The sequence below is a fragment of the Nycticebus coucang genome, chromosome 8 (assembly GCF_027406575.1).
Source record: "Nycticebus coucang isolate mNycCou1 chromosome 8, mNycCou1.pri, whole genome shotgun sequence".
NCBI lineage: Eukaryota > Metazoa > Chordata > Mammalia > Primates > Lorisidae > Nycticebus > Nycticebus coucang.
The window spans coordinates 108,462,791-108,475,738 of NC_069787.1; the positions used below are offsets into that span (position 1 = coordinate 108,462,791).

The 12,948-nt window shown below is 36.1% G+C and overlaps 1 protein-coding gene across 3 annotated transcripts in view; it reads left to right on the top strand.

Annotated features, from left to right (window-relative positions):
* Positions 1-12,948, top strand: part of RASA2 (RAS p21 protein activator 2) — a 118,717-nt gene that overhangs the window by 64,110 nt on the left and 41,659 nt on the right. For all 3 annotated transcript variants that reach the window (XM_053598689.1, XM_053598690.1, XM_053598691.1), the window contains exons 9-11: positions 259-360; positions 12,093-12,249; positions 12,564-12,712. In XM_053598689.1, the coding sequence (XP_053454664.1) occupies positions 259-360; positions 12,093-12,249; positions 12,564-12,712 (408 nt within the window). The remainder of the gene's footprint in view (positions 1-258; positions 361-12,092; positions 12,250-12,563; positions 12,713-12,948) is intronic.

The window sequence follows — 12,948 nt, forward strand, 5'->3', positions numbered from 1 at the left end:
CTAAAATAAAGCTTAGATTTTCAAACTATGAAACTTAAGTGCTTTCTTTTAGGCTGTTTAAGATTACTTTCTGTCCTTTGAAATAAAAGCTACTGTAATTTGCTTTCCTGGTCTGAATAATGAAGTATATGACGTCGCTAACATCTCTTGCTTTTAAGCATGTAAAATTAATGCTATAACAAATAAAAAAATTTGAAGCTATCTGGTGATATGCATAAACATTGTTTGCTAGAAGTAAGGCCAGTTTTCAAATTTCAGGATCGACTTGTGGAACAATGGAAACCTGGTCCAAGATGTTTTCCTAGGTGAGATTAAGGTTCCTGTGAATGTATTAAGAACCGATACCTCCCATCAAGCCTGGTAAGAAGACAAGTATTCTCGTAAACTCCATAGTTTAATCCTCTGTAATACAGTGTATATGCAAATAAATTCTTTCTATGAACATATTTTAAATTTGCTGTGGAATAAGCCAAATGTCATTAACTTTGATTTGATCAGTAATTCATTGTTACAGAAATATAGGTATATTGATAGTTTTATGATTTGACCTGTGGTACCGATAAAAGAACTGAGTCATCTAGAAATATTTTACTATTCAAAAGCAAAGTCTTAACTCTGAGGAGAAATAGAAAACATTTACTTTGCATAACAGTTGCCTGTATAAGAAGATGCTTGGTCACAAATCAACATTTGCGATTCAAAAAGTTTATTAGTGGTCATGGGAACTGTAGATGTTTGAAAGCAAAGGATTTGGTTTTGTTTTCAGGGGAATCAGGTATTTATGAGAACCAGCCAGTGTTTTTCCTTCTCCACACCCCATTGAAATATACTGTGGGTGATCCTAATGTTACTTTCTGAATGTCTAGGGTCTTGTTGAGCTGATTTAGTCAGTAACACCTTTTAGGCTCTGTAGGGGTTCAATAATGGCTACAATATTTTACCTTTTGATGATTTAGTGTTCAGACATTAAATTGATGTTAATTTCCCTACCAGAATTGTAAAAGGTATGTTTTCTTCTGTCTTCATATCACTGTATCCTGTCCCTTCCTATAGGTTGCCCAGCATCTCTCAAGCTAGACACGGGTTTCAGCTGAGTATAAATGAACACATCTTTGTCATTTGCCTTTTAAGGACTACTTTTAATTTATTTTTTTTAATTTACTTTTGAGATAGAGTCTCACTCTACCCAGTTTAAGACTCAAACTGAGTAGATTGCCATGGCATCAGCCTAGATCTCAGTAATCTCAAATTCTTGGGCTCAAGCAATCCTCTTGCTATTTAGCCTCCTGAGTAGCCCTAGCTATTATAAGTGCCTGCCAACATGCCTGGCTAGTTTTTCTATTTTTAGTAGAGATGGGGTCTCTATCTTGCTTAGGCTGGTCTTGAACTTCTGAGCTCAAGCAATCCACCTGCCTCGGCCCCCCAGAGTGCTAGGATTACAGGCATGAGCCACCAGGCCCAGCCCTAAGGACCACTTTTTATTTTTCATTTATTTTTTTTTGTGTGTGTATACTTCTAAGATTTATTTCCATGTATTTAAAAGTATTTCAAAAAGTATTAATTGGGAAGCATTCCTATCATGATCGTGTATGTATTTCTATTTAGGTAAGCAAAAAGGCAATTAAAAATCACCATTACCTTGGGCGGCGCCTATGGCTCAGTGCTTAGGGCACCGGCCCCATATACTGAGTGTGGTGGGTTTGAACCCAGCCCCGGCCAAACTGCAACAAAAAATAGCCAGGCGTTGTGGCAGGCACCTGTAGTCACAGCTACTTGGGAAGCTGATGCAAGAGAATCGCCTAAGCCCAGGAGTTAGAGGTTGCTGTGAGCTATGACGCTACAGCACTCTACTGAAGGTGATAAAGTAAGACTCTATTTCTAAAAAATAAATAAATAAATAAAATCACCATTACCTTACTAGCCAGTGATTTAACCTTATTTGTTTTGTTTTACAAAGTTGAGATATTGTTATAAATCTTGTTTCTATTTTACTTTGTAGGAATTGTTTCAAAAAGATTTTTCACATAATTAAGACAGCTTGGTAAAGATGTTTTTTTTTTGTTTGTTTGTTTGTTTGTTTTAATGGAAGCACAATATCCCATTGTTTGAATAAACCATGATTTACTTATTTTCCCTTGTTCCACATTTAGGGTTTCTTTTTTCAAGTTTCCTTTATTTTAAATGATACTATAGTAAATACTTTTGCACATTAATCTTTGACCTTGTTTCTTAATAGCTATTCAGAATTGCTACAACAATCTCATTTCTTGAGTACTTCCCATGATACAAGCATTTTTTGGACGTGTTACTGCACTGAATTTTCACAACAGTACCACAGAGGAGATACATTTCCATTTCACACATGACAAAACTGAAGCACAAATAAGTAGAGGAACATGCTCAAAGCCATGAGACCGGAGCCAAAATTTAACCTGGTTTGATCTGACTGCAAAGCTCATGCTCCCAGTTACGAACTTTTTAAGGCTCTTGATACATATTGCTAAATAACTTCCCAGAATGGTTGTTCCGATTCACATGCCACCAACAATATAAGAGTATCCATCATGCTGACTCTTTTTTTAAGTGATTGCTAGGGATCTGCATCTCACTTTCTATAAACTGTCTCTTCATATAGTCTGCCTATCTTAATAGGCAAGGCCACGATGGCCCACCAGTTATTCTGTCTATGTTTATGAGCTGTCATTACATACTAAGTGGTTTCCCTCCCTCCCTTCTCTCTTGCTCTCTCTGTCTCTCTGTCTCTCTGTCTCTCTCTCTTTCTTTTTTTTTTTTTTTGAAACAAGAGTTTCACGCAGTTGGCCTTATAGCTCACAGCAGTCTCGAACTCAGGCTCAAGCAATCCTCCTGCCTCAGCCTCCCAAGTAGCTGGGACTACAGGCACCCGCCACAGTGCCTGGCTACTTTTTTCTATTTTTAGTAGAGACAGGGTTTCACTCTTGTTCAGTCTGGTCTTGAGCTCCTCAGCTCAAGGGATCCTCCCACCTTAGCCTTCTGGAGTGCCAAAAGGTGTGAGCCACCACACCCGCCCAAGAAGTGATTTCTTCATTTTCTATGAGCCAATTATTCATATATCCTGCTACAACAACATCTTGCCGAACAGATAGCCACCACAGGATGTGGGGGGTGGGCGCGGGGGGGGGGTTGGGGGAGGATAGTGGCAAGGAGAGCTGCGCCTGGAGCACACAGACTCCTTTTATTTCTTTTTTGACAGAGTCTCACTTTGTTGCCCTCAGTAGAGTGCTGTGGCATCATAGCTCATAGCAACCTCAAACTCTGGGGTTCAAATGATTCCCTTGCCTCAGTCTCCCAAGTAGCTGGGACTACAGGCACCTGCCACAACACCCAGCTATTTTTAGAGATGGGGGTCTCACTTTGGCTCAGGCTGGGCTCGAACCTGTGAGCTCAGGCAATCCCTGGCCTCCCAGAGTGCTAAGTTAGGATCACTTTTTAGAACCCAATTTCTGCTACCTACAAGAGGAGTGTTTCTTATGGACACTTAATGGACAGTCTTGTTTGTCCTTAAAAGAGTCTGCCTCTCCTGATTAGCCAAACTTCATTTTAAACTCTTTCATCCTCAAGCAGTTATCCCTTATAGACGATTTTTAGGTTCTCAAAATTTTTGTTTTATTTTTACTACTCCCTAATGCATATGTATGTAAGATTTATTAATCTTTATGATGGTTGTTGTTTTGTATTTTATAAGTTCTAAAATGCATCCATGGAGTAGAAGAAAATTAAAAAATTGATGAACATTTAGGGCCCATCAACTTCCCAATACACCCTATCTTCTACCTTCCATAAAATAGCATACATTTTAAAATGAAAATTTCCAAACTCACTTTGTCAAGTTTGTAAAATTGTGTGTCATGCTGCTCAGTACAGAAGAGAAAAATGAGTTATTGCACCTCCCAGGGTCAATATTTAGGTAATAACACTTTTCAGGAGCTGTGGGAAGAACTGTGGATGTTTGTATTTTAAATAAGACTATCTCCAGATATCTTTTCCAAATTTGGTGAAACTTTGTGCAACTTAACAACCAGAATACTTCATTAAAAACAAATTAACTTTATTAATAGGGCATTTTATTGCCAATAGTATAGACATTTTTAAGTGCTAGAATTATACAGAGAAATATAAACATCTGCTAATTTATTTATACCTCCATAGATGTAAGGAAATAGAAAATCTGAATGCCATTTCCTTTTAGAATGAAAATACAACTTTTAGCCTACTTCCTCAATTATAGAGCTATAGCATCCCCTTGTGGGATTCATAGTAACTACATGAAAACTTAAGATTTATTTACCCTCAGGATTTCAGGCATATTGTTTCTAATTTTGATATTAGGAAAAAATAATTCTGTTTGAAAAATGTCAGTTTTTTTTCCTTTTTGCATAACTTCCTTGGTATTTATCTTTTATAGTCTTCTAAAAACGATTTTTAATGGTTCAAATTTAATTGTATTCTCAAATTATAGCATGAGGATTCAGTAACTTCCCATTCCATTCTCAGCTGTTTAGTTCATTAGTACTGATGTATGTTTTATTCTGATGCTTCTGTCAAATATTAGTTATCTTGTTAGTGTTGATATAAGCTTATTTTTACTTTAACCTATGTAGATAATAGAATTTTATTTGATGTTTTGAATAGGTAATATACTTCCATGGTTCATGGGTCAAAGATAAAAATCTGTCCCCTAGCTACTCAGTTTCCCTCTTCTGAGACATGTACTCATTTTGAGTTTCTGAAAATATTTTCTGTACATACAGGAAAGTACATATATAACTTTCCCTTCTTCTTTACACAAATAGACACATATACTGTATACTGCTCTACGCCTTGCTTTTTTCACTTGATGTAATAGAACTTCTATAATATTGGTTGACTCTTGGTAGTGATTAATTACTACCTTGGTTCAAATCCCCTGTCTGCCATTAACTACCTATGTGACCATGGACAACTTATTCAACCTTTTTGCTTCTAGCTTTCTTTACCTATAAAATGGGAATGATACAAGTAATGCCTGCCTCCTGAAGTTGATAAAGGATGGCTTGAGTTAATATAAAGTCCACTGGAAGTACTGTGTTAGTGGGTGTAACTTGTGCTATCATTGTTATAATTATCGCCACTGTCATCACCATTATTCCATATCAATATAGAATTATTCCATGTTAATACAGAATTCCTGCATAATTTTTGCATAATATTTCATTATTTGAAATGTTATAAATGATCTTAGGAATAATCCAGTTCAATCTCACTTCACCAGTTAACTCAGTGTTAGAAAACTTAATGTATTTACCTTTGTGTAATTTTACAAATTGGTACAGTAATTCCCCTAAATCAGTGATTCTCAACCTTCCTAATGCCGTGACCCTTTAATACAGTTCCTCATGTTGTAGTGACCCCCAACCATAAAATTATTTTCATACTACTGTTATGAAACCGTACTTCATAACTTCATTACTGTAATTTTGCTACTGTTGTGAATCGTAATGTAAATATCTGATACGCAGGATGTATTTTCATTGTTATAAAGGGGTCGCGACCCACAGGTTGAGAACCACTGCCCTAAATGATCCAAAAGGTAAAAATAGACTTAAAAAAAGAAAACAGATATTTTTCATGTTGTAATTTTTACTTTTGAAAGTGATATTCAAATAATAAATAAAATAAATGGTTGGCTTTCTTCAACATAAGCACTTTATGCATGATTTAAAACTAGATTAATATTTTACTGAAGATGATTTGGTTTTCTAGCTTGTTAATTTTGACACCTTTTGTCCCCAAACATTTTCTTTCTTTTTTTTTTTTGTCTCATAGTTTTAATGTATCTTTTCACTATCTATTTGAATTTTTTAATGTAACAAGTCTTTAGTAAAAAAAAAAATCTATTGATGGGCGGCGCCTGTGGCTCAGTCGGTAAGGCGCCGGCCCCATATACCGAGGGTGGCGGGTTCAAACCCAGCCCCGGCTGAACTGCAACCAAAAAATAGCCGGGCGTTGTGGTGGGCGCCTGTAGTCCCAGCTACTCGAGAGGCTGAGACAAGAGAATCGCTTAAGCTCAGGAGTTGGAGGTTGCTGTGAGCTGTGTGAGGCCACGGCACTCTACTGAGGGCCATAAAGTGAAACTCTGTCTCTACAAAAAAAAAAAAAAAAAAAAAAATCTATTGATAATGGCTACCTTTAAGGAACCAAAAATAACACTCAAGGATTAGTAGAGCTGCCTCTGAATAGCTTGATGGAGCATTATATACAAATATTTAGAACCTTTGTAAGTTGACTACCAAACTGTAGTCAACTGTAACAAACTACTCAACATACAAAGGAGGTCAGCATAAGGAACTAGTCCTACTGTACTGATATGTACATGTGGTGCATGTCTGGTCTATGAAAATTAGGTCAACTTAAAGAAGTAGCCAATGTAGGGAGGTGGTCAACTATGGAGATTCTACTGTAATTGTAGTTTATGGTTAAAATTTTCCAAATGCTAATTTTTTTCTATTAAGGGGCTGCCAAAATTGCTAACTCTTTGAGAGCATGACTGCTCTTATGCTTGTCTAATTATAAGTGAAAAAAATATATATATGAGAAAAACTTAATGCCATTTATTTTTCCTTTTTGAGACAGAGTCTTGCTTGGTCACCCTTGGTAGAATGTTATGGCGTTTTAGCTCACAGCAACCCCAAACTTTTGGCTTCAAGCAATTCTATTGCCTCAACCTCCCAAGTAGCTAAGACTACAGGCGCCCGCCACTGCACCCGGCTATTTTTTTAGAGGCAGGGTCCTGCTCTTACTCAGATTGGTCTTGAACTTATGAGCTCAGGCAATCCACCTGCCTCAGCCTCCCAAGTACTGGGATTACAGGTATGAGCCACCATGCCCAGCTAGTTCACTATTTTTTATGGTTGAGTAGTACTTCATGGTATACCACATTTTATTAATCCCTCATGTATTAATGGGTGTTTATGTTTCCACATCTTTGCAATTGTGAATTGTGGTTTGGTAAATATTCTATTGCAGGTGTCTTTTTAATAAAATGTCTTTTTTCCCTTTGGGTAAATACCCAGTAGTGAGATTGCTGGATCAGATGGTAAGTCTCCTTTTAGTTCTTTGAGGAATCTCCATAACTACTTTCCGTAGAGGTTGTGCTAGTTGGCAGTGCCTCCAGCCATGCCTAAGTATTCCTGTCTTTTCACATCCATGGTAACATTCATTGGGGAATTTTTTATAGAAGTCATTCTCTACATCAGTGATTCTCAACCTTGCTAATGCCTCCTAATGCCACTACCCTTTAACACAATTCCTCATGTTGTGGTAAACCCCAACCATAAAATTATTTTCGTTGCTACATCATAACTATAATTTTGCTACTGTTATGAATCATAATGTAAATATCTGATATGCAGGATGTATTTTCATTGTTACAAAAGGGTTGCGACCCACAGGTTGAGAACCGCTGCTCTAGATGATGTCTCATTGTGGTTCTGATTTGCGTTTTCTTGGGTGATTAGAGATGTTGAGCATTTTTCCATATGTTTGCTGGCCATTAGTATATCTCCTTTTGAAAAGTTTTAGTTCATGTCTTTTGCCTACTTTTTATCGGGTTGATTTTTTTTCTTGCTAATTTGCCTGAGTTCTCCAGATGCATAGCCTGCAAATATTTTCTCCCATTCTGTAGGTAGGTTATCTATTCGCTCTACTGATTTTTCCTTGGCAGAAAAGCAGAGGCTTTTTAATTTGATCAGTTCCCATTTGTTTGTTTTGGTTATTGCTATGATTGCTTTTGGGAAATTCTTTGCCTAGGCCAATGTCTATAAGAATTTTTCCAACATTTTTTTCTAGAATTTTTTAGTTTCATGCCTTGGGTTCAAGTATCTCATCCATCATGAATTAATTTTTGTGAGTAGTCAGAGGTGTAGATCCTATTTTGGTCTTCTACATGGGCTATCCAATTTTCCCAGCACCATTTATTGAATAGGGATTCTTCTTCCTGTTGTATGTTTTTGTCTGCTTTGTCAAAGATCATATGGCAATATGAGGATGGGTTTTACATCTGAGTTTTCTGTTCTGATCCATTGTTCATGTCTTTGTACTTGTGCCAGCATCATGCAGTTTTGGTTACTATAGTCCTGTATAGCTTGAAACCTGGCATCTCTGTCAAGGTGGATTATTTTTTTGATGTGCAGCTGAATACAATTTGCTAAGACTTTATTGAGAAGTTTTGCATCTGTATTCATAAGGGATATTGGTCTGTAGTTTTCTTTTTGTTGTCGTTTTGTTTTCTGGCTTCCGTATCAAGGAGATACTGACTTCTTACAACAGAACAACTTAGGGAGGATTCGTTCCTTCTTGATGTTATGAAATAATTTCTGCAGCATAGGTACCAGCTCTTTTTTGTATGGCTGTGAAACCATCTGGTCTGAGTTTTTTGTTTGTTGTTATTGGAAGATTTTGTTATTGCTGCTTCAGTTTCATTTCTTGATATTGATCTGTTCAGGAGTTCTATTTTTTCCTGATTAAGCCTAGGGAGATGGCATGTTTCCAAGAATTTATCTATTTCCTCAACATTTTCAAGTTTATGTGCATGGAGATTTTTTTATAGTACTCAGAGAAGATATTTTGTATTTCCATGGTATTGGTTGTAACATTTCTTTTCTGTCTCTGATTGAGCTTTTTAGGATCCTTTCTTTTTTGTTTCTGGTTAATCTAGTAAGAGACCTGTCAATTTGTTTATCTTTTCAAAGAACCAACTTTTTGTTTTATTAATCTTTTGTATAATTCTTTTAGAATCAATTAGATTTAGTTCTGCTATGACCTTAGTTATTTTTTCTGTGTTTGGGATTGGTTTTCTCTTCCTTTTCCAACTCCTTGAGATGGTTTATTAGATTGTTAATTTGTGACCTTTCTGTCTTTTGGACATAGGCTATGAATGTTCCTCCTAAAACTGCTTTTGTAGTATTCCACAGACTTTGGTAACTTGTGTCCCCTTTGTCATTTAGTTTGAAGAATCTTTGGATTTTCATTTTAATTTCTTGCTTGTCCCAATAATCATTAAGCAGTAGGTTATTTAATTTCTGTGACTTTTTGTAGAGTTGAGTGTTTTTGTTGGAGTTAATTTCTAGTTTTATTCTACTGTGGTTGGAAAAGATATGTGATATAATTTCTGTTTGTTTTTTTTTAATTTGTTGAGGCAAGTTTTGTGGCCCAGAATGTGATCAGTCTTAGAGAATGTTTTGCAAACTGATAAAAAGAACATATATTCATTAATTTGGGGGCAGAATGTTCTGTAGATATCTGTGAGGCCCATTTGTTCTAGAGTCTTAATTTAAGTCTGTTGTTTCTTTGCTCATTTTCTGTTTGGAGGATCATCTGTCCCCATTCTGTCAGTGGTGTGTTGAAGTCCTCAACTATTACAATTCTGCTGTTTATCATTTTGTTTAGATCAAATAGCACTTGCATTATGGATGTGGGCGCACCTGTGTTAGGTGTATAGATATTTAGGATTGTTATGTCTTGTTGAATTGTTCCCTTTACCAGTATATAATGACCATCTTTGTGTTTACTTTTGTTTATTTGAAGTCTGTTATTTCATATGAGAATGGCTACACTTTTGCTTTCTTTTGCTTTCCATTTGCATGGAACATTTATTGTTTTCCACCCTTTCCACTTGGGTATGAATAAGTCCCTGGGGTTAGATGGGTATTCTGAATCCGGCGGGTACTTGGCTTGTATTTTTTTTATCCATTCAGCCGCCTATCTCTTCAGTGGGGAGTTCAAGCCATTCACATTGAAAGAATTGATAAGTGGGGTGGATTTCTGCTCATTCTGTTGCATAGAACTTTATTGCTTTGGTTTGCTTCTTCGTTTTCAGCCATTGTGGTATTTGGGCTCTGAACCTTAGCATTTGGATGGTTTTATACTGATGGGTATCTATCGTGCTGATGATTGTATAAAGCAGATCTGAGTACTTCCTGCAGGGAAGGTGTGGTCTTGACAAATTTCGTCAGCATTTGGTTATCTGAGAAAGTCTTTATTTCTCCCTTATATGAGAAACTTAGTTTTGCAAGATACAAAATTATAGGTTGGCCATTATTCTATCTAAAAAGACTGAGAATGGGTCCCCAATTCTTCTGGCTTGTATGGTCTCACTTGAGAACCCTGCAGTTAGTCTGATGGGTTTTCCTTTGTAAATTACCTGATACTTTCCCCTTATGGTTCATAGGAGTTCCTCTTTTGTGTTCAACCAGTCTGATGATTATATATCATGGTGACTGCCTCTTGGTAATGAATCTCCCAAGAGTCTGTTGTACTTCTAGTACCTGGATGTCCAGATTTCTAGCAAGAAAAGGAAATTTTCCTCAAGTATTTTATTCTTTACCCTAAGAGATGCCTATGATTCTTAAGTTAGGCTTCTTTATATAAACCCATATTTTTTTTTGTAGGCTCTGTTAGTTCCTGTTATTTCTCTGTTTCTACTCTTTGGTCGATTTAGTACAAAGATATTGTCTTCTAGCTTTGAGATTCTTTCTTCTGTCTGTTCTAGCCTGTTCTTTAAGCTTTCCATTGAGTTTTGTGTTTCATTTCCAGAAGCTCTGCCTGATTTTTTAAAATAATGATTTCTTTATTCATTTCCTGCGTTGTTTTTATGGTTTCTTTGTGTTGAGTTTCTATTTTCTCTTGTATTTCATTGAGTTTACTTACAATCTATATTCAAAATTCCTCTTTTTTTTTCTTTTTTTTTGAGACAGAGTCTCAAGCTGTTGCCCTGAGTACAGAGTGCCATGGCATCACCGCAACCTCAAACTCTTGGGCTTAAGCGAGTCTCTTGCCTCAGCCTCCCCACGGAGCTGGGACTGCAGGCACCCACCATAATGCCTGGCTGTTTTTGTTGTTGTTGTTGCCTTTGCTATTTAGCTGGCCTGGGGCCAGGTTCAAACCCACCAGCCTCGGTGTATGTGGCTGGCGCCCTACCCACTGAGCTACAGGTGCTGCCTATATTTGAAATTCCTTATCAGTCATTTCAGTGTTCTTGTTTTGGTTGGTTTCCATTGATAAGGAGTTACTGTGTTCTCTTGGGGGTGTCCTTTCACTCTGATTTTTCATGTATTCAGAGATTTGTCTCTGATTTCTTCTCATCTACATACTGTATAATTAATCAAATCAGTAAATGCTATAAAAGGCATACAAATTGATCTCCCTGTCAGTAGGTGGCACTTGCTGAAACAAATAAGCTGTAATGTTGATTCTGGGTTCTGGGAACAGCTCTAGTCCCTCCGGAGAAATGCTTGATTGTCCCAGGCCAAGAATTAATATATAGAGTAATAATGAATTTTTTTGAATGATATATGAAATTATAAGATACCTAGAAATTGCTTTAAAATAATGCGGGAGTGGGACAGGAGAATGAGTGAAAATACAGCTGAAATAAGATTAGTCTTGAGTTGATTGTTGTTAAAACTAGATAGGTAATGGCACATGGGGATTTAATATACTATTCTCTTTATTTTTATATATATTAATATTTTCAAATTTCCATGATAAAACTTTTTTTGAAAAACTTTTAAGATTTCTGATTTTGGTCCTACAGATTTAAGTTCAAATTTTTACATACAGAATTTACTCTAAAACAAGGAGTTTGAGGTTGCTGTGAGCTAGGATGTCATGACACTATAGCCTGAACCACAGAGTAAAAGACTGTCTCAAACATATATATATTTTTTTTTGTTAATGTACTGGATTTTAAATGTTTTATCTTTTATTATTTTCTAAACTTTCAAGCTAATCAAACTTATTCAACACCTTTGAGATCAAAGTTTTTGTATTATTTACACTTTTTGTTTTCTGAATAAAAAAATAAATGTTTACAGTTTTCTTAATATATAAACAATATTAAGCTTCTGAAGATTAGAAGCCTATTACTTACAAAGTGCCCTAACCATAGATATTAAGTTGATTTTTTTTGTTGTTTCATTTTTATTATACTGTATTTAATAGCTTAGCTGCTTACTTACCTCACTGGCCTGAGTGCTCATTACCATCTCATGGAATTGATTGTATTTTTACTTTAGGTACTTGCTACAACCCAGAGACAATGGTAATAAGTCATCTAAAACTGATGACCTGGGGTCTCTTCGATTAAATATATGTTATACAGAAGACTATGTGCTTCCTTCAAAGTACTATGGTCCTTTGAAAACTTTGCTGCTAAAATCACCAGATGTTCAGGTATGTTAAAAATCTTAAGGATATGATTTAATACGAAAAAGCTAAAATAATTCTGTAAATGATGAAGGAAAGATTCAGAGTATCAAGTCTTATTAAAACCTTAAATACATTTGTATGTGTTTATTATTTATTATGATTCCAATATATGCTACAAATATTAGCTCTGATGAAAATTTTAAAAATTAAATGTTATTCTATGTAACAGTTTTAATTAATGAACATATTGTAATTACTTTTATAGGTTAGTAATCAAACATTTAATCATGTTTTCTTGATTTCTTTTGGGCTTGTTTTCTTACCTTTCTGTATTCTAGCCAATATCTGCCTCAGCTGCTTACATTTTGGGTGAAATATGTCGAGATAAAAATGATGCTGTTTTGCCTCTCGTACGACTGCTGCTGCACCATGATAAACTTGTTCCTTTTGCCACTGCTGTGGCAGAATTAGACTTGAGGGATACACAGTAAGAGTTATATTTTGTTTTATTTATTTATTTATTTTTATTGTTGGGGATTCATTGAGGGTACAATAAACCAGGTTACACTGATTGCATTGGTTAGGTAAAGTCCCTCTTGCAATCATGTCTTGCCCCCAGAAGGTGTGGCACACACCAAGGCCCCACCCCCTCCCTCCTTCCCTCTCTGCTCTTTGTTTCCCCGTGCCTCCCTCCTCCTTCCTCTCTCTCTGCTCTCAAGAGTT